This window comes from Schistosoma haematobium, chromosome 7, assembly GCF_000699445.3.
Source record: "Schistosoma haematobium chromosome 7, whole genome shotgun sequence".
NCBI lineage: Eukaryota > Metazoa > Platyhelminthes > Trematoda > Strigeidida > Schistosomatidae > Schistosoma > Schistosoma haematobium.
This window is the reverse complement of record NC_067202.1, coordinates 16,292,386-16,317,932: the sequence shown is the minus strand read 5'-3', so window position 1 is coordinate 16,317,932 and position 25,547 is coordinate 16,292,386. Positions and strand designations below refer to the sequence as shown.

Here is a 25,547-nt window from a genome sequence, read left to right as displayed (position 1 = left end):
CACCTAACATCGAAGCAGCACCCACGGACCTCCCAATCGATGTTGGCCCACCAACAATTGAAGAAATCAGCATGGCCATCAGACAAATCAAGAGTGGAAAAGCAGCAGGACCGGACAACATCCCAGCAGAGGCACTGAAAGCAGACGTAGCGGTAACTGCAAGGATACTCCACATTCTCTTCAATAAGATTTGGGATGAGGAACAAGTACCAAAAGACTGGAAAGGACTTCTGATCAAAATACCGAAGAAAAGCGATCTCAGCAACTGTGATAACTACAGGGGCATCACTCTTCTCTCAATACCGGGAAAAGTCTTCAACAGGGTATTGTTAAACAGGATGAAGGACTGCGTAGACGCCCAACTTCGAAATTGACAGGCAGGATTCCGTAAGGATAGATCGTGTACAGACCAAATCGCAACTCTACGGATCATTGTGGAACAATCAATTGAATGGAATTCATCACTCTACATCAACTTCATTGACTACGAAAAGGCATTTGATAGCGTGGACAGAACAACACTATGAAACTTCTTCGACACTACGGCGTGCCTCAGAAGATAGTCAATATCATACAGAACTCATATGATGGATTACAGTGCAAAATCGTGCATGGAGGACAGTTGACAAAGTCGTTCAAAGTGAAGACCGGTGTTAGGCAAGGTTGCTTACTCTCACCCTTTCTCTTTCTCCTGGTGATCGACTGGATCATGAAGACGTCAACATCTGAAGGGAAGCGCGGGATACAATGGACATCTAAGATGCAGTTGGACGATCTAGACTTCACAGATGATCTGGCTCTTCTATCCCAAACGCAACAACAGATGCAGGAGAAGACGAACAGTGCGGCAGCAGCCTCATCAGCAATAGGTCTCAATATACACGAAGGGAAAAGCAGGATTCTCCCATACAACACAGAATGCACCAATCCAATCACAATTGACGGAGAAGATTTGGAAGATGTAAAAACCTTTACATATCTGGGCAGCATCATTGATGAACAGGGTGGATCTGATGCAGATGTGAAGGCGCGGATCGGCAAAGCAAGAGCAGCATATTTACAACTGATGAACATCTGGAATTCAAAGCAACTGTCAACCAACACCAAGGTCAGGATTTTCAATACAAATGTCAAGACAGTTCTACTGTATGGGGCAGAAACCTGGAGAACTACGAAAGCCATCATCCAGAAAATACAGGTGTTTATCAACAATTGTCTACGCAAAATACTTCGGATCCGTTGCCCGGACACTATTAGCAACAACGTACTGTGGGAGAGAACAAACCAGATCCCAGCGGAGGAAGAAATCAGGAAGAAGCGCTGGAAGTGGATAGGACACACATTGAGGAAAGCACCCAACTGCGTCACAAGACAAGCCCTCACATGGAATCCTGAAGGCCAAAGGAAAAGAGGAAGACCAAAGAACACATTACGCCGAGAAATGGAAATAGACATGAGAAAAATGAACAAGAATTGGATGGAACTAGAAAAGAAGGCCCAGGACAGAGTGGGTTGGAGAATGTTGGTCAGCGGCCTATGCTCCATTGGGAGTAACAGGCGTAAGTAAGTAAGTAAGTAAGTAATATATATATATATATAGTTGGTGCCTTATTGTACCAATGTTTATGTGTGTAAATAAATAAATAATAAGATTTTGAGATGGTGGGGATTTGTAGCTAATGTAGATGATTTTGTTATCTGAGATGGATGGTTTGATCGTGGAGCATCACGTTTGTGTTGATGATGTTGTTCAGAAGAATGATGAAAGCTCAACGACCAAATCATCCAGCTCAGAGAACAAAACTTCATCAAAATAATAAGATTACCAATGAACATCTACCAAAAACTCAATACAAATATAATAAGTAGCTGATAATCTAACACCATATGAAATTGAACAACATAAAAATCAATTAAATCAAAGTTAACATATTAAACTTTAACTAAGAGACAAAATTTACATATTAACAGTACTCTTTGTTTCTTTCTTTAAAAAGATGAGTATTTTCTATGCCAACTTATGAATCATGCATTTATATATGCAAATTACTATTCATTTTGATTTAGCTTATAAAAGTGGTGAACTGATTATTCTAATTCGTGTGAAACAACAAATGTATATGACCTGTGCGTACTAACATCTACTGTCAATTACGTGAAATATTTGTTTACATAAAATGAAGGTAACAATGATACATATCTTAAACTCCAAAATACAATGATCAAACAAAAATTATCCCCGAAAACCCCAACCGTTGTTGCTACCTTGACGTGATGGTCGGGATTGCCTATCGTCATGAATCAATCGAGCTATACTGGCTGGAACAAACGTTCCTCAAGTTCCAACCATGCCACACAGGTCAGTTGAATAGTGGTAAGACTAAAAGCAGGAAACTCAAAGTCCAAAAGAGAAGTCGTATTGCTGACTGTACAGAGGTGTGACGGCAGTAAGGTGTTTCCTTCAGACAACCAGCATGACAGCAATGCTGCCTTCCCACAAGGAGGGGTGGGGTTAGAGAAGGTCGACCCTAAAAATGCACATCTCGTCTTATCCCACGGATATCCGTCTCCGGCGTTAAGGTCTCAACAAGTACGGAGCTAACACAAAATCACTCATAAAAAGGTCGTGTGTGACCGACTTCAAGCAGTTATCCCTTGAGCACTGCGGTCACACTCTCAGGTCATTAAGACTACCTCTAACCCAATCTCCTTTTCAGGTACCTCCAGAAGAACCCTTTCACAGTGTGAGCGACCGGGAATTGATAACCACCCTCATACCTCTAACAACACTCAAGACCACTGTATCACCGGAAACATTAGTAATAGCATTCAAGACTTAATATTAGTTGCATAAAACAGCTTAATGTGTACTATTCTAACCAATATTAAATAGAATATACATGATAATTATTTGTATAAAACATTAGAAATTCTAATAAGGTTTTCATTGGTGAAATTACTTATATTAATGAATACGTGTTTATCTATGATGGTTTAATGTTTATCACCTCACAAAACTGTTGCATTTAAAATGAGATACTTAACAGAGATATTGGATTGAAAAAAAGAACTTAATATAATTAATATATCAAAAATTCAGATAGATGAATACAGAAACAACTTGATTAACAACATCAAGTCAATTACAAATGAGTAGTAACTCAATGGTGACAACTCATCTCTTATTCTGGCATGGGTTCAGACTTCACAACGAGAGAATTGGCCAGACTATAATTTATGGATGAACCAATCAGGTATAAGATAATAGGTCTTGAGTTTTGGCGCGAAATTCACTCATTCATTTGGCTAAATGGCATTTTGGCATTATAGCTGATGTCAATTCGTGATGAAAACCCTAAATTTAGTTTCTAACCTTAATCACCAACTGTAAACCATATTTCCAATTCCTCACACTGGTTTATAACCCCCATTTATTCCAGGTGGACACTCTCAAGGACAGTCTGGCGTCGTTCAAAGTTCGTCCATATATTATAATCTCACCTTTTAGCCATTTTAAAACTAATCAAAGAGGATTATATTCTCAAATTTATACACTATTATTCCCTGTATATAAAGACTTTTATTATTGTAGTTAAAATGTGAAAGGGTCAACTATCCAACTAAAATGAATGACTAAAAATCAATATAGTGTATTGGAAACACAACTGTATATTCTCTCTGAATATTTATGTCATTTCATTCTTCACTTTGACTTTAGTTTCAAAATGTGTTCAAGAATACAACTGCAAAATATAGCACAACTAAGCAATACTCAAGAGAACTTGATTTACGGTCAACTTTTTATAATAAACCTGTAAAGTAAGTATATAACAATGGCTTAGAACAGTTCATAATAACGCAGACATATTCACTCATTATCTTCTTCTAGATTTGAAGTTCCAATCTTTATATATACATACTTTTTTCTTTCCTCATTCTCAAACCATATTGTTAATGTTTAGCGTTTCTTGTTAATTTTTTCGCTATATTACTTCGATACTTTTCCAATCATCGTGTTAATTTTATTTTGTCCCCCTGAAGGTCTACGTTTATTATGATTGACTGGGAGTAATATGGCTAGTAGTAAGAACAGAGAATTACAAAGTGAAGGAATCCAATTATAAACACAGTGCTTTTGAATGGTGAGAGATGTGTTTGTGTAGTTGTCACTCCTCTGGTGCCGATACAGTAAAAATACACCTCTTCTTGGGGGGGGCTATCTCCCAGTTTTGGCGGCCTGTTAGAATATCTGGCTACCTGTTGCTATCATCTAGATATTTCAACAACTTATCGGTTTTTGCTTGTTTGAACACATCATTATGTTTATTAATCGCACAAGTTATCAAGGTGTGTTTATGAAAAGTTTACGACCTTTCGCTATCCGACTTATAAAGAAGTACAATCTGAGATATCGTGATGGCTGACAGGCAATATACATTGGAAAAAAATGAGCATTATTCAAATGTCGATTCTTGAACTGCGATCACTCAATATTTATCGTCATGATTGATCAAGAAATAAGAAAAGGAACCTTTTTGAAATGCTTTGTGCTAAGAATTCTATACTGTACCAAAAATATAATATTGAATAAAGCCATAATAATAATAGTAAAAGAAACTGAATTAGCAGTGGTCTTTTTGGGCCTGGGAGTGTGACCCTAGAGTCCATACAACAACTGCTTGAAGTTAGTTACACACGATCTAACCATCAGTGATAAAAATCCGAGGAGTAAAGTATGCTGTGTTTAGAGCCGACCTTTTCTACCTCCTCCACCTTCCATCATGGCAAGATAAAGTCTCCAAAGAAACACTGTACTACCGTGAAACCCCCCTATAAGATTGACAGTACAACTTCTCCCTCGAACCATGAATCTTACCCAATAAATATTGAGAAATGTCTATTTCAAAGAAGCACTCAACAACAAACGATATGCAAACAAAAAAATATAGAGAAAGAAACAGTAACTAAATATATAATTTATTTATCTTTATATTGTAAGATAAAGCTGTTCTAAAGGAGTACAGAAAAACAAACAAACAAACAACCCAGTCACAATGAATGAATATAATGAACAAATCAGATACAAGTTAAAATTATACATTTAAGGGTAAAATAATGATATAACTAAATAATTAAAGAAAAAAACAAACAATGATTACATAAGTTGTATATCTTCATTACACTACATAGTATAGAGAAGATGAATAGGTGTAGAATTCAAATGTTCATCTGTATTCAACACAAACACACACACACACAAACGAACAAACAAACTACCTTTCCTTTTTTTGTTATAGGCAAGTAAATATATTAGGTAAATTAGTTGGTGAAGAGGTTTTGTTGGAAACACAGAAATAAGTAATACAGCACAAAAAAATAAAACGACGATAATAATAATAATAATAATAATAATAATAACAGCAGTCGGAGTACAAATGAGCTAATACTCTTGCCAATCTGAATGTGAGAATACTTAAGGGTCAATGCCAAAAATGGCATAGATACAAACATGAGCACGTGCATACTTGCATACACACACAGACACACGTACAAACATATGCCACTTGATAAGGAAGAGAAATAAAAAGCAAGCAAACAAACAAATAAATGTTGTTTTTAAAAGAAAACAGTACTGAGATGAGACTGTTACTGACGCTGAAAACCACAAGATAGGGAACGAGGTGAACAAACGCAGATGTGATTCAATCACAAGGAATTAGCTGAAACAAAAAAGCGTGTAAGAATAACGAAATTAGTCGTCATCAATATAAACAAATTAATAATATATCATTACTAAACGGATTTATGAGGAGACTATTGGATTTTATACCTTAACGTCATGGATTGTTTTTAGTAAGGAAGTATTGGGAAGTTGGTTAGTATTAGTATAAGACACCTTAACAGTACACATCCAAGATAAGATTGTGGATTGAGTCCACAACTATCAGGTCTTGCGGAGATTGTCAAACATTTAGACCACTGAGTTGGCATCTAACAGGTTTACATGTTTAAGCTCAACCAAACTTCAATCGTGTTGGTAGGTAAAGAACTGTTTCATAGACAATATGGTTAAACTACATTGGTCACGGCTTTGCAGTAGAAGTCCAGGAGAATTTTCTTTTCAACAAAATCATTTACCTAAGCCAAATTCCCTTTATTTAAATTAGATGATATAATGAGTTAATTTAATCATCTGAAGAACTCTAGGAAGTACTCTAGACAAAAAACATGGGATAGTCCACAAGTATACACTATCATGTCATATGTGGTTTAATATACTCAGTACGACAAATAGACTAAATAATAGCTTTAAACCAAAGTCCTGGCGGCGACCGTGTTTAAGAGTACTTTTAATCATTAGAATATTGTTTTAAACTCGATTCCATCTATTTCCGTTTAGGATATTAAGCAAAAGCTGACAGACAAACCAGTGTCCTTCAAATAAAATTGTGCTTTCAACAACAGTTGTGAACTTGTGCATTAATTAAAACATATCACTGAACTACATATGTATGCAATAATTACCAGATTTGTTTAACATCGATCACTAGTTGGATTTTGTTTTAACAACGTAGTCCGTTCTTCTTCACGACGACGTTTAGCTTGAGTACGTTCATAAATCAATATTATAATACCAAGTACCACCAATTCAGCTATAATTCCAATGAAAGGCCATAAAGGAGCCAATTTACCTGTGAAATTTGAAAAAGATAAAATTAAAATGATAATTGTAGAAGCACGGAATAAAACGGTACTACTACTACAATTACTACATGTTCTACAAATGTCGTCCCAGAGAATTCCACGTCGTGCATTATTTGCCGACTCTGGGACTGGTTGGAAGAAGCGGAGAGGTGGTCAGTGCATGACATTGTGTCGTTGTATAAAAGAAAGCTGCAAAGAACTGGCTTCTGTCGGTCCTTCACGACTCCCTGGTTGGGGTCCGAGAGATGGTGCTACACAGTGGCTAGAGACGTTATCAGATATGGCTCAGAATAGAAGCCACTGGCGATCCTGCTGTAACCTTCTTTTACTTTCTTCATAAAAAGTGGTTGTGTCTCCCTTAACTGAAAGATTTCTTCTGATTGTACCTTTCCGTTCCCTCAAATAAATAAATAAATAACTACTCAATTCATTGGTTTTGTTCTGAATAAATAGTCCGAATTCAGTCAACCATCTACAATGTAGGACCAGGCATATATATGCATTAGTCTAAGTTACCATACCTAATTAGCGCGACAATATGTACACCGAATTCATAGAAGCAGTTAGTTTAATGGTAGAAATATGTGTAAATAAAGATTGCATACAAGGATATAATACAGGGAGAAAGAATTAGTTCGTAGAAAGATAGGTATAAAGTAATTTTAATCTCACGGTTTAAGAGAAGACAAGTAGTGTATACACCTACGTCATTGTGATCGATTCTGAGCCATGTTACCCAGAGTCTTCATCACATCTTGTAAAGTGTGAATATTGGACAAATATAATTGACAATATATCCTTGACAAGTTATGTATAATTAAAATGAACAAAAAGATTATTCATATTGACAAGCGTACACTTTGTTTAGATTTCAAAAAGAATTCTATTTCAAGTGCTTCCTATACAATTTAAGGTATAATCATCTCGATTGATGAAGTGGTGAAACTTCATCAGTTGAGATGGCTGGGACACGTGTTACGTATGCCCAACGACCGACTGCCTCGACGTGCGATACTCAATGGTATAGGAGTAGGTTGGAAGAAAGCTAGGGGCGGCCAGACCAAAACATGGCACAAATCCATGGAGTTACTGACAAGTGGACTGAATCATGTTGGTAGGTGTAGACTACGTAGTTCGGGACCGCGAGATGATAGCAACCGATGGTCAGAGACCTTGAATGACATGGCTCAAAATCATTTGCAATGGCGCAAGTGCATCCAGTCTGTGTTCTCCCAAATTCTAATCTTCTGAATTCTTCATGTCCCTTTATTTCTCTTTCCAAATTTATTTCACTGTATTATACTCCTTGGAAAATATCTTTCGGATTACTGTTTATAATTTTACTACCTCTACCACCATCTCTGTGCTAATGTGGTATGGCAACTTGAACTGATATACGTACGTACGAAGTTCTACGTTGTTACTAACTGACTGACTGACTAAGGTATAATCTGTATAGAAATTGGTAATTTATTTCAAAAATTTTTATTTAGTGAAACATGTTTGTTATAATTCTGAGAAATATGTGATATTATGTCAGAAGAGAAATATATTTGATTATAGTGGAAATCCTATCGTTAAAATTATCTATTTATGTCTTTGAGTATATCTCGATTTATCATTGTCTTGTGAAGGGAAGTATCAAATGGAGATTTTTTTGAATGGTGCTTAATACAAACATGTATAACTCATTTTAGTGAAATCATGAACCGATCAATGTTAAACCAACATTGAAAACCTGAATGCACTGGCCGACCGTTTTGTCAGAATATCAAACCACTCAACAACGCGCATCCACCATCTTACACGTGTCAATCCAAACCACAACATTCGGTCTTGAGTGAACGCTCAAACTTTAGACCAATGAACCAGTATCCAATGGTGTCAATGTCTAACATCAACTAATTCATGATGTCGCGCGATCATCTTCCATTGTCTTCGGTGAATAAATGCTTCACACCCGACACGGCTGTACTCCATTGGTTACGGCTTCTCATTAGAAATCCAAGAATGAAGTCTCGAAGCTAGTTCATAAATTCAATGAATTTAAACAATCTCCACAACCTCAAATTGAAGAATATCTCACTTCGTTAGTTGAATTGTATGAACATTCTTCGGTTAAAGTATAAATTGCTATTCCTCGTTATTGAAATTTGTAGAAGTACTCGCACTTTGTCACATTTTCCTTCGGTAGTTTAATGTGTTAGTTCTAATTATACACAAAAATCGAAGAGCTGACTAAAAGTATACACACGCAGATGGATTCACTTAAAAACTTGTTTCTTGTAGCCACTTATCACAACACATAGTACAAAAAACCACCGACATCGATATATTATCAACTCCGGTATTATACTTAACTGTCTTGACACGTTGAAACACCTATGATTCATTTTACTCTCATCAAACTATTGAAATGAATAACATGATCAAGTGTAAGTGAGACTATCTCATAAAAAAGACGACACTTAACTGCTCCCAGTCCAGACGTTTAGAACGATGGGTGGAACATTTTAAGCAGCAGTTCAGCTGGCCTTCAGCTACTCTACAACTACCCACCATTCCCAAACGGCCTGAATGGAACATTGAAGTAGGTCCCACAACTGTAGCTGAAGTCCAAAAGGCTATAGCTAATCTGAAACCAGGAAGAGCAGCTGGTTCAAATGGATCAGCTCCAGTAGTTTTTAAGTATAGTGGTCCAATTTTAGATATTAGGTTGACTAATATTTTGACTATAATCTGGGAGTTGGACGTAATTCCATCTGAATGGCCACAATCACCCATCGTCCCAATATGTAAGAGAGGGTCAAAATCATCATGTGATAACCACAGAGGGATTCCCGACCGTTGTTGCTACCTTGACGTGGTGGTCGGGCTAGCCTATCGTGATGAAGCAACCGAGCTATATTGGCTGGAACAAACGTTCCTCAAGGTCCTACCATGTCAGACAGGTCGGTTGAAGAGCGGTAAGACTAAAAGCAACAAACCCAAGGTCCGAAGGCGAAATCGTACTGCTGACTGTACAGAGGTGTGACAACAGTAAGGTGTTTCCCTCGGACAACCAGCATAACAGCGATGCTGCCTTCCCACAACGAGGGGTGGGGTTAGAAAAGGTCGACCCTAAAAATGTCACACCTCACCTTACCTCACGGATTTCCGTCTCCGGCGGTAAGGCCCTTTGAAGAACGGAGCTAACACGTCAAAAACCTTCCACAAAAAGGCCGTGCGCGACCGGCCTCAAGCAGTTGTCCCTTGGGCACTGCGGTCACGCTCTCAGGTCACTGAGACCGCCTCTAATCCAATTTCCTTTTCAGGTACCTCCAGAAGAACCCTTCCACGGTGTGGGCAACCGGGAAGTGATAACCGCCCTCATACCTCTAACAGCACCCAAGACCATTGTATTCATAATCAAACTTCCTCTTCAATTCCTATTATTCCTCCTACATCGACTTTCAAACCTAAACTTCCTCCTTCGGCTTCCTCCTCAAGTGTCACCATAGCCAACGATTCTAGTGCTCAAAACTCTGTCCCAGGTCTACTGAAACCTCGCTCCAAACTACACATTGGAGCTTTCAACGTACGCACTCTATGTCAAATCGGTCAGCAGGCTTCCTTGGCTAAAACCCTAGAGTCTCTTTCCATTGATGTATGTTGTGTCTCCGAAACACGCATACAGGATTCCAGTGTGGTCATTCACTTGACCTCACCTCGGCAAAACGGAGAGCCAACGAGATACATCCTACGTGTATCTGGTGACCCGATGGCCAGTTCTCGTGGACTAGCAGGTGTAGGCATAGCACTAAGCATGAGGGCGGAACAAGCACTGCTAGAGTGGATCCCCGTCAACAGTCGTCTATGTGCTGTTCGGCTAAACGGCTCCGTAAGAACTCGGAAGGATAGGGACACACGTCGTTGCCTTTTCGTCGTTTCTGCCTACGCTCCCACTGACTGCAGCTCAGATGATGTGAAAGATGAATTTTACAGAAAGCTGTCCGAACTTCTTCAGAAAGCTAAACGCTCAGACATAGTACTCGTAGGGGGTGACTTTAATGCTCAGATAGGTAGTTTAAACCAAACAGAAAGGCATTTAGGTGGACATTTTAGCATTCCGGCACAGCGAACAGATAATGGTGACCGTCTGCTGCAACTGTGCTCAGACAATCGCTTATTTTTAGCAAACACAAATTTTAAGCATAAGGAGAGACATCGTCTAACGTGGAGACCCCCTGCACCAAACCAACGATGGACTCAACTAGACCATATTGCCATCAGTCATCGTTGGAGAGGGTCGGTACAAGATTGTCGCTCATTCTGGAGTACCTGCTTGGACTCCGACCACGCCCTAATACGGGCACGCATCTGCTTGCGCCTCACTGGACGCAAAAAAGCCACAGTAAAAAGACCCATTAGAACTGAATTGGGTAGTGAGAAAACCAAAAGTAGGTTCCAGGAACAACTGAGGTCACGATTAGGTAGTTCTGAAGACGAGGCTGACCCAGATGTTGCTTGGAATGAAATACAAGCAGCTGTGGAAGCAGCAGTGACATCTATTAGCGACTTAAACCACAGAGTTTCAAAGAACCAGTGGATTTCTTCAAAGTCTATCACACTGATGGATTCTCGCAAACTCGTCCCATCAGGTTCCGAACATGATGAAGAGCGACAACAAATCAGATCTAGGTTAAGAAAAAGTCTAAGAAACGACCGTGAGCAGTGGTGGGCAACGAAAGCAAAAGAGATGGAAAAGGCGGCGACTATAGGGAACACAAGACAGCTTTACAGACTAATAAAAGAAACTGGAATTAATAAGTCAAGTGTAAGTGAGATTATATCGGAAAAAGACGATACTCTCATCTGCTACCAGTCCAGGCGTTTAGAACGATGGGCGGAACATTTCAGAGAACAGTTCAGCTGGCCTTCAGCTACTCTACAACTACCCTCCATTCCCAGACAGTGTGAATGGAACATTGAAGTAGGTCCCCCAACTCTTGCTGAAGTTCAAAAGGCTATAGTTAATCTGAAACGAGGAAGGGCAGCTGGTCCAGATGGACTGGCTCCAGAGGTCTTTAAGGATGGTGGACCAATTTTAGCGATTAGGTTGACTAATATTTTAGCTAAGATCTGGGAGTTAGACGTTATTCCATCTAACTGGTCACAATCACTTATCGTCCCAATATATAAGAAAGGGTCAAAATCATACTGTGACAACCACAGAGGGATTAGTTTAACTAATATAATATCTAAAATACTAGCCTCGATAATTATCAGACGCCTAACTAAGACTCGTGAACTGCAAACACGAGAGAACCAAGCTGGCTTTAGACCTGGACGTGGCTGCATCGACCACATATTCACCATTCGTCAGATTCTAGAACACAGGCATACTTATCGGCGTCCGACAATGGTGGTCTTTCTCGACTTAAAAGCAGCATTTGACTCGGTAGACCGCGAGATTCTGTGGCAGTGTCTGTCATTGAAAGGCGTACCCCAGAAGTACATAAACCTTGTGAAGACTCTTTACTCGAACACTACTAGTCGAGTCAGAGCTTATGGCGAACTGTCATCTACTTTTGCAACCTCAAGTGGTGTCCGTCAAGGCTGTCCACTTTCTCCATTTTTGTTTAACTTCATCATAGATCTACTGATGGAAATAACTTTCTCGTCGACTGAATTCTCGGGTATTGATCTCCTACCAGGAGGTCCACTTATCGACTTAGAATACGCAGATGACATAGTCCTGTTTGGTGAAGACGCTGACAAAATGCAGAGTCTTCTGGTAGCACTGAGCAACAATGCCAGGATGTTTGGAATGCGCTTCTCTCCCTCGAAATACAAGTTGTTGCTTCAGGACTGGTCTGCGTTAACACCTGAACTAAGGATAGGGAGTGAAGTGATCGAACGCGTTGACAACTTCACTTATCTTGGAAGTCTGATCAGCCCTAATGGGTTGATATCGGACGAAATCTCAGCACGGATTTGAAAAGCTTGATTGGCTTTTGCCAACTTGCGCCACCTATGCCGAAGGCGAGATATCCGTCTATCAATAAAAGGACGAGTATACTGCCCGGCAGTTCGTTCTGTTTTACTTTACGGCAGCGAAACATGGCCATTAAGAGTAGAAGACACTCGTAAGCTATTAGTATTTGACCACAGATGCCTTAGAAATATTGCTCGCGTCTGCTGGGATCACCGGGTAAGTAATAGTGAGGTTAGACGCAGGATATTAGGGAATGATGGTAAATCAGTTGATGAGGTTATGAATCTTCATCGACTGAGATGGTTGGGCCACGTGTTACGTATGCCTGAATACCGATTACCACGACGTGCAATGCTATCCGGTATTGGAGATGGTTGGAAGAAAGTTAGGGGTGGCCAAACCAAAACGTGGCATCAGTGCTTGAAGTCACTAACTTCTAGTCTGAGCCATGTTGGGAGATGCAGATTACTTGGTTGGGGTCCGCGTGACTATCGTAACCAATGGTTGGAGACTCTTGGTGACATGGCTCAGAATCGATCACAATGGCGTCGGTGTATACAATCCCTGTCTTCCCTTAAACGATGAGATTAAAATCGCTTCATATCTTTCTTTCTACGAACCAATTTTTTCTTCTTGTACTATATCTCTGTATGCAATCTTTCTCTTATATATTACCACCTTTGACCTAACCACTGCTATGAATCCGGTGTTCATCTTGTTGTGCTGATGCGGTATGGCAACCTGGACCGATGCACATATGTGCCTGGTCCTACGTTGTAGCTGACTGACTGACAGAGGGATTAGTTTGACTAACCTAGAATCTAAAATACTAGCATCAACAATTATCGGACGCCTAACTAAGACTCGTGAACTGCAAACACGAGAAAATCGCGCTGGCTTCAGACCTGATCGTGGCTGCATCGACCACATATTCATCATTCGTCAGGTTTTAGAACACACACATGCTTATCGGTGTGCAGCAATGTTAGTTTTTCCTGAATTGAAAATAGCATTTGACACGGTAGACCGAGATGTTTTTGGCAGTGTCTGTCATTGAAAGACGTACCTCAGAAGTACATGAATCTTGTGAGGGCTCTGTACTCGAACACTACTAGTCTAATCAGAGCTTATGGCAAACGGTTACCTCAAGTGTTGTTCGTCAAGGCTGTCCACTTTCTCCATTTTTGTTTAAATTTATCATAGACATACTGATGGAAATAACGCTCTCGTCGACTGAATTCTGGGGCATTGGTCTCCTACCAGGAGGTCTACTTATCGACTTAGAATACGCAGATGACATAGTCCTGTTTGGTGAAGACTGACAACATGCAAAGTCTTCTGGTAGCACTGAGCAACAATACCAGAAAGTTTAGAATGCGCTACTCTCCCTCGAAATGCAGGACTGGTCTGCGTTAACACCTGAACTAAGGATAGGGAGTGAAGTAGTCGAACGCGTTGACAACTTCACTTATCTTGGAAGTCTGATCAGCCCTAATGGGTTGGTGTCTGACGAAATCTCAGCACCGATTTGAAAATCTCGTTTAGCTTTTGCCAACTTACGTCACCTATGCCGAAGGCGAGATATCCATCTATTAATTAAGAGACGAGTATACTGCGCGGCAGTTCGTTCTGTTTTACTTTACGGCAGCGCAACATGGCTAATAATGGTCGAAGATATTCGTAAGCTACTAGCATTTGACAACAGATGCCTTAGAAATATTGCTCGCATCATCGGGTAAGTAATAGTGAGCATAGACACAAGGTATTAGGGAATGATGGTAAATCTTCATCGACTGAGATCGTTGGGTCACGTGTTGTGGGTAAACATTTACTGCACGGCCATTTTTGTATTTTTTTGAGTGAAATTTTTTCATCTCTTTTGAAAAAATTTTTCATCCCCATCTTCCAATAATTTTCATTCTGTTTCGTCCAATCAAATAACTAGTTTTAAGTTCGTTATAAGTGGTCGTTTATTTCTTAAAATCGATATAAAATATGAGGATTTGACGACAAAGCACATTTTCTTACAATTATGGACGGTAATAACATGCAAAGTACGAGCTCCGTCGTTCCTCACGTTGTCACAGAAACCGATAACCTATTCTTGAGCACATTGTATCTCGTAGCGTTCCAATCTCTTGAAGAGTTGAATAGCGCCATTAGAACGTATGAAAGAGCCACGTACAGCCATTATGTGGTGAGAGATTCTCATTTACATAGAGATCGGAAGTCGTATATTAAATTCGTATGTTGGAGAAATGGCCGTAGAACATCTAGCGGTTCCTCACAACCGAGTAGACGAACGAGGTAATTTGATCAGTGTTATTATAATTTTTCATAAAGGACTTTCGTAAACACTCAATGTCCTTCCTTCATCTTTTGTAAGTTCATTGAAGGTTACTGGACTGTTGTTCGTGGGAATGTGCATCACAATCACGAGTGCAATTCCCTAAGGTACCAAAGTAATTATTGGATGCGCAGGTTAACGGTGGTGGAATTCGAAACAGTGAGACCACTTTTGATATCTGGGACAGCAGCATTCAATATTATACACTTTGTTTACCAACCTTATAGAAAGTGTATAGATCCTCAAGATGTTTTTAATATGCGCCACAAAGTGTTCTCACAAGCCAACCTTCCTGGTAAGCAATGTGCTTATCTAAATTGTCAACGTTAGGTGATTACTCCCAATTGAAAGATCACATCATGTCGCTTGGTGGCCTCTGTGAATACCACTTAGATGGAGATAACTGTCTGTTGTATTTCTTCTTCACAACAGCAGATCAAATGAGTTTATCAAGTCGATTTTTGATGTTGTTGGTTTTGATGGGATCTACAAAACCAATAAGCAAAATTTATATTTGTATCAGGTTGTAGCACTTGATATGAATTTCATGGCAATACCTGTTTGTATTGCATTCATTAGTTCCGAAACATCTAGTTTAATTGCTCATTTCCTGTCGTTCTTCCGCCGATCAACTAGCAACCGAGAGGTGGTAGGCATTGTAACAGATGATTCACCTGCAATAGCTGCTGCCATTATGCAGGTGTATCCCGATTCCCACCACATTTTGTGTCGCGTACACATAATTCGTAATGTGTTAGGGAGGGTAAGTTTTTCGTTGCTTAACATGAAGCCATTAATCGTCATTGTAGAGGCTACGAGCAGAAACTGTACAACTTTTCTTCCGTCTGATGTTCACTAGAAATGTCGAAAGGTAAATTAAAATATGCATTACAGTCTTTTGTAGTTTCCATAGTTATCTTCCATTAATTGAAGCATCAGACGGAAATTTTTACCGATATGTGAGAGATCACTTGTTGCCTAAAAGCACAAGTGGTCAAATGCTTTTCGACCCGCAGCGATGCTCTTGGGACAAAGTAATACGAATTTCGTTGAGATAACTCATCGGATTCTTAAATTACATAAGCTGAACAGAAGAATACCCGTGTTGAGATCAATATTCAGTGTGCTTCTTCGCACTGGATATTGGATCGATGCGCGAATGCAGAAGTATTATTGTGATTGTCGTAATAAAACAATAATCGGTCGGCAGCCAGTAATATGTCGTCTTCGGGAAAGACTTACACCAGCTGCATGTCAATTACTGAAGCGGCATTTGCGCACTCCTATCACTGAGGTTGTAATGTCCGTGGACTTGTCAACGGCTGTTGATGGTACAGGCACTTATACAGTCTGCAGTAATCCACTCAATTGTTCATGTGCTTTTTACATTGAAAACCGAATACCTTGTCGTCATATTTTAGCCTACTGCATACGCAGTAATAATGAAGTGAATACTCAGATAATTAGTGATAGATGGTTGCAATCGGACAGGTACATTACCAGTGTTGCGATTGACAATACCTCCCAGTTCAAATAAGACAGACAAGTGTAAGAAGATCGCTGTATGCCTTACTTAGGCGTATGTTCGAAGAGCAATGTACAATGGTGTATAATAATGCATATCAACTTGTTTACGGTAGGATACCTCCAGCACCGTCCACCTTACCTGCTGTTACAGAGTCTCAGATAGAAACCTCTACTTCCACTAATGTTACAATGCCGTCGATCCATCAGACAGCAGTTACCAGCTATCAACATAACGTTGATATGGATGAAACGTTTCATGTGGCGGTTGCGCAAGATTGCAAATATCACAAAGTCTGTTGTCATGCGCGTTTTCGTCATTGTCGTCATCTAGTTCAGCAAACTCCTCTGAATTCATCGAAACAATTTCTTCCTCGTCATTACTTAACGTTTCATCCATATCAACGTTATGTTGATAGCTGGTAACTGCTGTCTGATGGATCGACGGCATTGTAACATTAGTGGAAGTAGAGGTTTCTATCTGAGACTCTGTAACAGCAGGTAAGGTGGACGGTGCTGGAGGTATCCTACCGTAAACAAGTTGATATGCATTATTATACACCATTGTACATTGCTCTTCGAACATACGCCTAAGTAAGGCATACAGCGATCTTCTTACACTTGTCTGTCTTATTTGAACTGGGAGGTATTGTCAATCGCAACACTGGTAATGTACCTGTCCGATTGCAACCATCTATCACTAATTATCTGAGTATTCACTTCATTATTACTGCGTATGCAGTAGGCTAAAATATGACGACAAGGTATTCGGTTTTCAATGTAAAAAGCACATGAACAATTGAGTGGATTACTGCAGACTGTATAAGTGCCTGTACCATCAACAGCCGTTGACAAGTCCACGGACATTACAACCTCAGTGATAGGAGTGCGCAAATGCCGCTTCAGTAATTGACATGCAGCTGGTGTAAGTCTTTCCCGAAGACGACATATTACTGGCTGCCGACCGATTATTGTTTTATTACGACAATCACAATAATACTTCTGCATTCGCGCATCGATCCAATATCCAGTGCGAAGAAGCACACTGAATATTGATCTCAACACGGGTATTCTTCTGTTCAGCTTATGTAATTTAAGAATCCGATGAGTTATCTCAACGAAATTCGTATTACTTTGTCCCAAGAGCATCGCTGCGGGTCGAAAAGCATTTGACCACTTGTGCTTTTAGGCAACAAGTGATCTCTCACATATCGGTAAAAATTTCCGTCTGATGCTTCAATTAATGGAAGATAACTATGGAAACTACAAAAGACTGTAATGCATATTTTAATTTACCTTTCGACATTTCTAGTGAACATCAGACGGAAGAAAAGTTGTACAGTTTCTGCTCGTAGCCTCTACAATGACGATTAATGGCTTCATGTTAAGCAACGAAAAACTTACCCTCCCTAACACATTACGAATTATGTGTACGTGACACAAAATGTGGTGGGAATCGGGATACACCTGCATAATGGCAGCAGCTATTGCAGGTGAATCATCTGTTACAATGCCTACCACCTCTCGGTTGCTAGTTGATCGGCGGAAGAACGACAGGAAATGAGCAATTAAACTAGATGTTTCGGAACTAATGAATGCAATACAAACAGGTATTGCCATGAAATTCATATCAAGTGCTACAACCTGATACAAATATAAATTTTGCTTATTGGTTTTGTAGATCCCATCAAAACCAACAACATCAAAAAATCGACTTGATAAACTCATTTGATCTGCTGTTGTGAAGAAGAAATACAACAGACAGTTATCTCCATCTAAGTGGTATTCACAGAGGCCACCAAGCGACATGATGTGATCTTTCAATTGGGAGTAATCACCTAACGTTGACAATTTAGATAAGCACATTGCTTACCAGGAAGGTTGGCTTGTGAGAACACTTTGTGGCGCATATTAAAAACATCTTGAGGATCTATACACTTTCTATAAGGTTGGTAAACAAAGTGTATAATATTGAATGCTGCTGTCCCAGATATCAAAAGTGGTCTCACTGTTTCGAATTCCACCACCGTTAACCTGCGCATCCAATAATTACTTTGGTACCTTAGGGAATTGCACTCGTGATTGTGATGCACATTCCCACGAACAACAGTCCAGTAACCTTCAATGAACTTACAAAAGATGAAGGAAGGACATTGAGTGTTTACGAAAGTCCTTTATGAAAAATTATAATAACACTGATCAAATTACCTCGTTCGTCTACTCGGTTGTGAGGAACCGCTAGATGTTCTACGGCCATTTCTCCAACATACGAATTTAATATACGACTTCCGATCTCTATGTAAATGAGAATCTCTCACCACATAATGGCTGTACGTGGCTCTTTCATACGTTCTAATGGCGCTATTCAACTCTTCAAGAGATTGGAACGCTACGAGATACAATGTGCTCAAGAATAGGTTATCGGTTTCTGTGACAACGTGAGGAACGACGGAGCTCGTACTTTGCATGTTATTACCGTCCATAATTGTAAGAAAATGTGCTTTGTCGTCAAATCCTCATATTTTATATCGATTTTAAGAAATAAACGACCACTTATAACGAACTTAAAACTAGTTATTTGATTGGACGAAACAGAATGAAAATTATTGGAAGATGGGGATGAAAAATTTTTTCAAAAGAGATGAAAAAATTTCACTCAAAAAAAAAATACAAAAATGGCCGTGCAGTAAATGCTTACCCGTGTTGCGTATGCCTGAATACCGATTACCACGAATGCAATGCTGGCTAGTGTTGGGAATGGTTGGTAGTTAGGGGTGGCCAAACCAAAACGTGGCATCAGTGCTTGAAGTCACTAACTTCTAGTCTGAGCCATGTTGGGAGATGCAGATTACTTGGTTGGGGTCCGCGTGACTATCGTAACCAATGGTTGGAGACTCTTGGTGACATGGCTCAGAATCGATCACAATGGCGTCGGTGTATACAATCCCTGTCTTCCCTTAAACGATGAGATTAAAATCGCTTCATATCTTTCTTTCTACGAACCAATTTTTTCTTCTTGTACTATATCGTTATATGCAATCTTTCTTTTATATATTACCACCACTGAATTAACCACTTCTATGAGTTCGGTGTTCATCTTGCTGTGCTAAAGAGGTATGGAAACTTGAGCCGATGCACATATGTGCCTGGTCTCACGTTGTAGCTGACTGACTGACTGACTGAGCGTACTGATAATGGTGAAAATAATGGTATGATGATAAACACCTAAATATTTGTATATTGAAAATATATAAATCATTCAATCCTTACTTTTGATACGAACTTCCAACAATAAACTGTCTGATCCTAATGTTGATGTTGCTGTGCACATATAAAATCCAGTAGCATCTGAAGCATCAGTCCATTCCATAATAGCATCTTTAGTGCTCTCATGCGGTTTGAACATAGCCTGAAGAATAAAATAACATTCCAACGAAGTATAAAAATTACTAAACTTTACAAACCACAATGATAACAACAAAGATAGTTTGCATTGAACGACAACAAAATTCTAACTATTCTACAAATCTTTATTCATTATGATTCTCATTTCACTTCTTCACCAAATGGAAAAACTTTTCTTTAAATTAACAAAAGTATAAAAATAATAAAATGAGAAACTGAGGACAAATATACATATATTTTTAACGGCTATCCAATGCTTCCATATTTTCGATGGTGATCTAACATCGATCGGTTCATGACTTCAATAATAACTCAAAAATCTCTGCAACACTACGCTGATTGTAAATATTAGTTGATTGCTAATAATGGTATGGAGTTTCAAGATATAGATGTTCAGAATTGTTGACGAGTCCCAAATAGGACGAAACGCCCCTCTTGTATTCCCCCCTTCTAAGCCACTATCCATATCTGCTTATAATGCTTGTGACTTAAAAGAATATCGAAGCAAACAGCACAGGATGCACATACGCCGAAAGAGACTGATTATTAGCAGTCTTAAACATTAATGGGAAGATTCGAACAACCAATATAAATGAATACAGGATATAGTTCAAAAAGGAGGAATACAATAAAGCGGTGAAATAAATGACTGAATATTGAAATACAAGATTTGGATGTTTATTATATTCTATTATTAAGCATATTTTGTCACTTCATCAAATTTATCGATGAATTTTATCATGTAGTTTAGTAAGTACCCAGAGGTTTGTGCACTCCCTGAACACTTTGTCAATCACTCGTGAAAGCCATTAATACCTAGAAATATTTTGCTAAATGTGTGGAATTCGATTCTGTATGACTAAACGATTGATACTTAATTACGTGAAACAAGTGAGTCACAGACATTATTAATGAGGTGTATGCTACTTATCTGTCGACATAAGTAGTATGTAACACCAATTAGAAGTGGAACGCCTGGCAGCAGAAGGTTGAGAAGATCGAATTGAAGAGAACAGGAATGTAAACAGAGAGTAATTGTAATAGCAATAGGAATGGAGGAGCCATAAGGTTTGTAAGAGACAACTAATGATAGATGTGCAAACGAAGTTCTTAATGTATAGTTTTCATGTTTTACGAAGACATTCCGTAATTTTGTGTTAAACAATAAACTGGTCTTCCCAACCTGACTATTTCTTCACTACACTACCACTAACATAAACTGAAACTATCTCGTTCATGGAGAAAATTCATTCTTCAAAAAGAGTACACAATTACAAAGTAAGAGAAGGTTCATTTTCTGAATATTATAGTAATGTCTACATGAATGAATTAAAAAGTAACTCAGTGAGTCAGTAAAAGTAGAATAAAATTGTGTTTCTGGTGGTATGAAGTCATAGCACTTTTAAATTAACTCCTCGTAACTCCACAACTAAACACAAATGTGTTAATGATTAACATCATCAAGCCAAATTTAGAGAATTGAAGATAAAAGAGTATAATCTAACTTACTTTTTACCTCAGTAAAATCTAAGTATTGGAAAGTGATAAGAATAGTTTCTATCTCCTCTTTATAAATAAAACTCACATTGCTAACAGAAACTAGCCTATTCTTAGTCGAATCATCTTCATTTTCAATTACACGTCTCCAAACAACTTGATTTGGTTCTGGGAAGCCATCAACTTCACAGAGAACAGATAATGGATTGCCTTCGTGACCACGAACAGCCCCAAATCTCGAGCGAATTACAGGTTGAGCTAAAGAGTGATCAAAGTGAGAAAATATCTAGTGTGAAAAGGAATATTATTATAGCAATCTAAGTGGAATTATGCATTACAAAAGCTTGCTTTCTTTCCGCCGTTAATATTCAAAAGTGAAGCGGTTAGACTATGCTGGTCAATTCAGTTTTGAAAAGTGGATTAATGAGATTTAAAGGTTTAAAATGTTTGTTGAATTTAAGATACTATGAAATATATGCATGAGTAAACGAATAGGAAATGGAGTTTGGTGTCATCAGACACATCGATAAAGTGCAGAATCTCTAGTAAAACTTTTGGGGGCTGGCAATAATCACGCAGTCTTGAGTGTTGTTAGAGGTATAAAGGTGGTTATTACTTTCAAGTTGCACACACCGTGGAAGGGTTCTCCTGGAGGTCCTTGAAAAGAAAATTAGATCATAAACCTTTACTCTACAATATAGTTAGCTATACAGGATATACCAGGAGTGGATTTTACTCAAAAATAGAGAATTTAATCCAGCAAAAAACTACTTGAAAAGTTGGAAATTCATAAAATTAATACCAGAGATCTTTTATGTATATTGCCATCAATGCAAAATTTGGTTTATGTGTATATGTATTACCATAACCAGTTTTGAGAGCTTAGTACATGAGAAACTTTTATGTTAATTTGATTGAAGATATGTAAAGACCAAGCTTATTGACAAATTTGATTTTGATGCGTTAACGTCGTACAGCAGCTTGAGTTGAAACATATTTATATTTGGCCCTATGTTGATCATGACCAACTGAAATCCTACGTCTTGTATACATGTGACCGAATGATATGGTTAAGCCCATTAAATATTCAGATACTGTCAGAAAACGATTCCAAAAACCTCACGAAAAACGAAATAAAGTCAGGAAAGCTTTTTAGATTCGATTTGTCAACACTTAACAAACTAGTGATAAACTAGTGAGTTCTACGCCTATTATGCTCTAATTTATTCCAACAATAACCAGAAAATCGTCTAATGATTTATTAGTCAGTTATAAACAATATAGAAGCTGGTATACATGCGCATCGGTCAAGGTTTATATACGACATCAGGAGAGTGGGATGAAATTATCAAGATGAACGGTAGCAGAAGTACCAATGATGGTGAAAAAAATGAATCAGCGGAATAAAAGGTATAAAACAATTTTGAAACTCAAGATCTAAGGGAAGACGAAGATTGAATGCACCTGCGCCACACTAACTAATTATCGGTCGTATTATCCAACGTTTCCAACCAAGCAAGTCTATTAACTTGGCTGTGGAAAACATCTAAACGATTAAGATGAGTTATCAGAAGTAATACGAAATATAAAAGCTAAAACGTAAAACTTACACGAAATATAACAAAATCCAACATGTTTAGAATTATCCTTTGCATTTACTGTAAGAATCCAGGTCCCAGCAACACGGGAGGCTATATGTATTAAAGATTATAAGTACTTGTCGTCTTAAATGATTACTTGGCGCTTTCATATGTAATGTAATAGTAAAACCTGAGCTAACTTTCTCAGTTGAATAATATATATCTTGATTATCATTGTCACCAATATTGATTGACACATTATTGTACGTCCAATCAATTGATTCGATCTACATTATCAATACTAAGTTATACATATATTCAGATTTCAAACTTCTATCGGCTTTCGCTCAGCAATCACATTAAAAACTAAATTTACTGGGGTGGTTTTCCTGACGGTTGCTTTCTTATAAGATATTCCATGCGACTGGATGTTCTCAAAGTCAACTTCAAGTTTCACACGGCTTCCACAATCAACTGAAGCAAGATTTTGCAAAAGAAAAATGAAATTGTTGGAAATATACAAACAGCTGAAAGTAGTTTAAGGAGAATGAACAAATGAAGAACAATAAAGTATATTATAGACTAAAATGTTGTTTACATTAGACATCTGAAAAATGTTTAAATGATGATGCAACACTAGTGCATAACTGCCCATTGTTCTGATGTATTTGCAACACCATATCTAGATATTCTTAACTGCTTCTGAAGAAGAATTAGTAAAGGAGGCAGATATCTATGTGAGACCTATTTCATTTCACTGGATTAAAAAACAAAAATAATTGATAAGTAGGTACTGTGTAACTGATTCATGTGTTTCTAAGTGATTTCATAAGCTTAAAAGCCGTACGCCATTCGGACGTCTCTCAGCTTTGTGTAGTAGAACAATCATGAATTTTGACGATTATCTGTGGCCTAAACTAGGTAGATATATGGAAATCAAATCGACAAAGAACCCAAGATGGTATACATGCAAATTAAAATAGTATTAAGTATGATGTATATGTTTGGAGCAGACAGACTAAAACACTTGAACTCTCAAATATAGAACTGCAAACCTGAACACCCCCATTCACTTACTAAGGTTAGGATAAATGGACAAAAACACTAACACCTTTACGCAGTGTAGATGGGGGTTAGTAGAACAACATACCAGATCGTGGTGAATAAACAGGAACAGGAGACTGGTCATATAAAACAGCAGTTAGAAGATAGTTGAAGGCACTCGAATTTACATTTCAGTAGCATTATTTTGATGGACCATCGTTTATTGGCATCAAAGACTGTTGAAAGCGGACAGTTAATGAATGGTGTAGGTGTATAGCATAGCGAATAGTTTTGATAAGTGATATGTAGTTAATATTAACAGACTACTTGGAGAGCCATTCGATGTCCGTATCCGGCTCAACTCTGAGGAAACGGAAATACTGTGGTTAGTCTTACTTTAAAGGTGGGAAACTGATAACTTGTACATCGATAAGTCAGTTATGAACGACCCAGAATTTGATAAATGTATCTGCGTCACCACACTATGACTTTCAGCTAATTACCATTCCGTTAACTTCCTAGAAATGTCAGGGTTTTGGAAAAAGGCTATTGACGAAAACTAAGATAGAGCCAAACGACTTATAACTATTTGAATGTGGCGTTTATACCGGTTATACTTAGTTAACATTACAAACAGACGGTTGATCAATTAACTGATCATCGTCCATGAATTTTGCTGAAGTTCAATCATTTCCTAATAACATACAATGAAACGTTAAGGCAAAGTCCCCCATACAGAGTAAGAGATGAGTAGGAAATGAGGATACCAAGGGAATAATGCCTCCTAAGACATGGTTATGGGTTGACTCTGTGTTCATTTTATGACAATAAACTATCGAAACTGTTTGCACTACAGGTGTCCTTTATTTCAGCAGTACCTAATACATAATGGGGATCAGCGACCAGGACAGACACATGAAATATCAGCACTGAGTAGTGAACTTTGAAAATAATCATCAGGTAAGGAGCTGGATTGATCTTTGACTAGAAATATCACCCATAAACAAATGCATTGGCTCTTGATTAAAAATGGCACATCGTGAGTTACAAATGCGTATCTGTTTAGGGAAGTAACTACTTTATTCATGTTCCAATCTATCACAGCGTACTCTGAATCACCAGAAACGAAAAACAATGTTTCATATATTTATCGATATAATTTTATCTATTAATCTTAAACAAAAGCTCTTCTTGCAATTTCACTCGCTAGAGAAATGGTGCACATAAAACTTTTATGGAAGTGACACCGATATTTCATAGGACGAATCAACAACCAATGACGAGAACAATCACGACGATTTGAAGTTTGATAACTATTTTGCCTTCCTCACTGCATTTCATCAAGCAAATACTCATAAAATGCTAAACCAACTCATTTAGGCTATATTTTAATGCAAAAAATCAAAAACTTACTTCTAGCATTCACTACAGCAAGAAATAATGTCACCAAACAAACGCCAACTCTCAT

General features: G+C 38.3%; 1 protein-coding gene across 1 annotated transcript; it reads right to left on the bottom strand.

Annotated features, from left to right (window-relative positions):
• Window positions 1–1,435: 1,435 nt before the first annotated feature.
• On the bottom strand, window positions 1,436–25,547 carry MS3_00009712 (uncharacterized protein; the record flags this gene model as incomplete). The annotated part of the gene is made up of 8 exons (XM_035733239.2): window positions 1,436–5,720; window positions 6,526–6,692; window positions 19,824–19,962; window positions 21,544–21,713; window positions 23,066–23,146; window positions 23,193–23,322; window positions 23,367–23,509; window positions 25,493–25,547. The coding sequence occupies 7 exons, from the start codon at window positions 25,545–25,547 to the stop codon at window positions 6,535–6,537; spliced, it is 876 nt and encodes a 291-aa protein (XP_035588223.1). The 3' UTR covers window positions 1,436–5,720; window positions 6,526–6,534.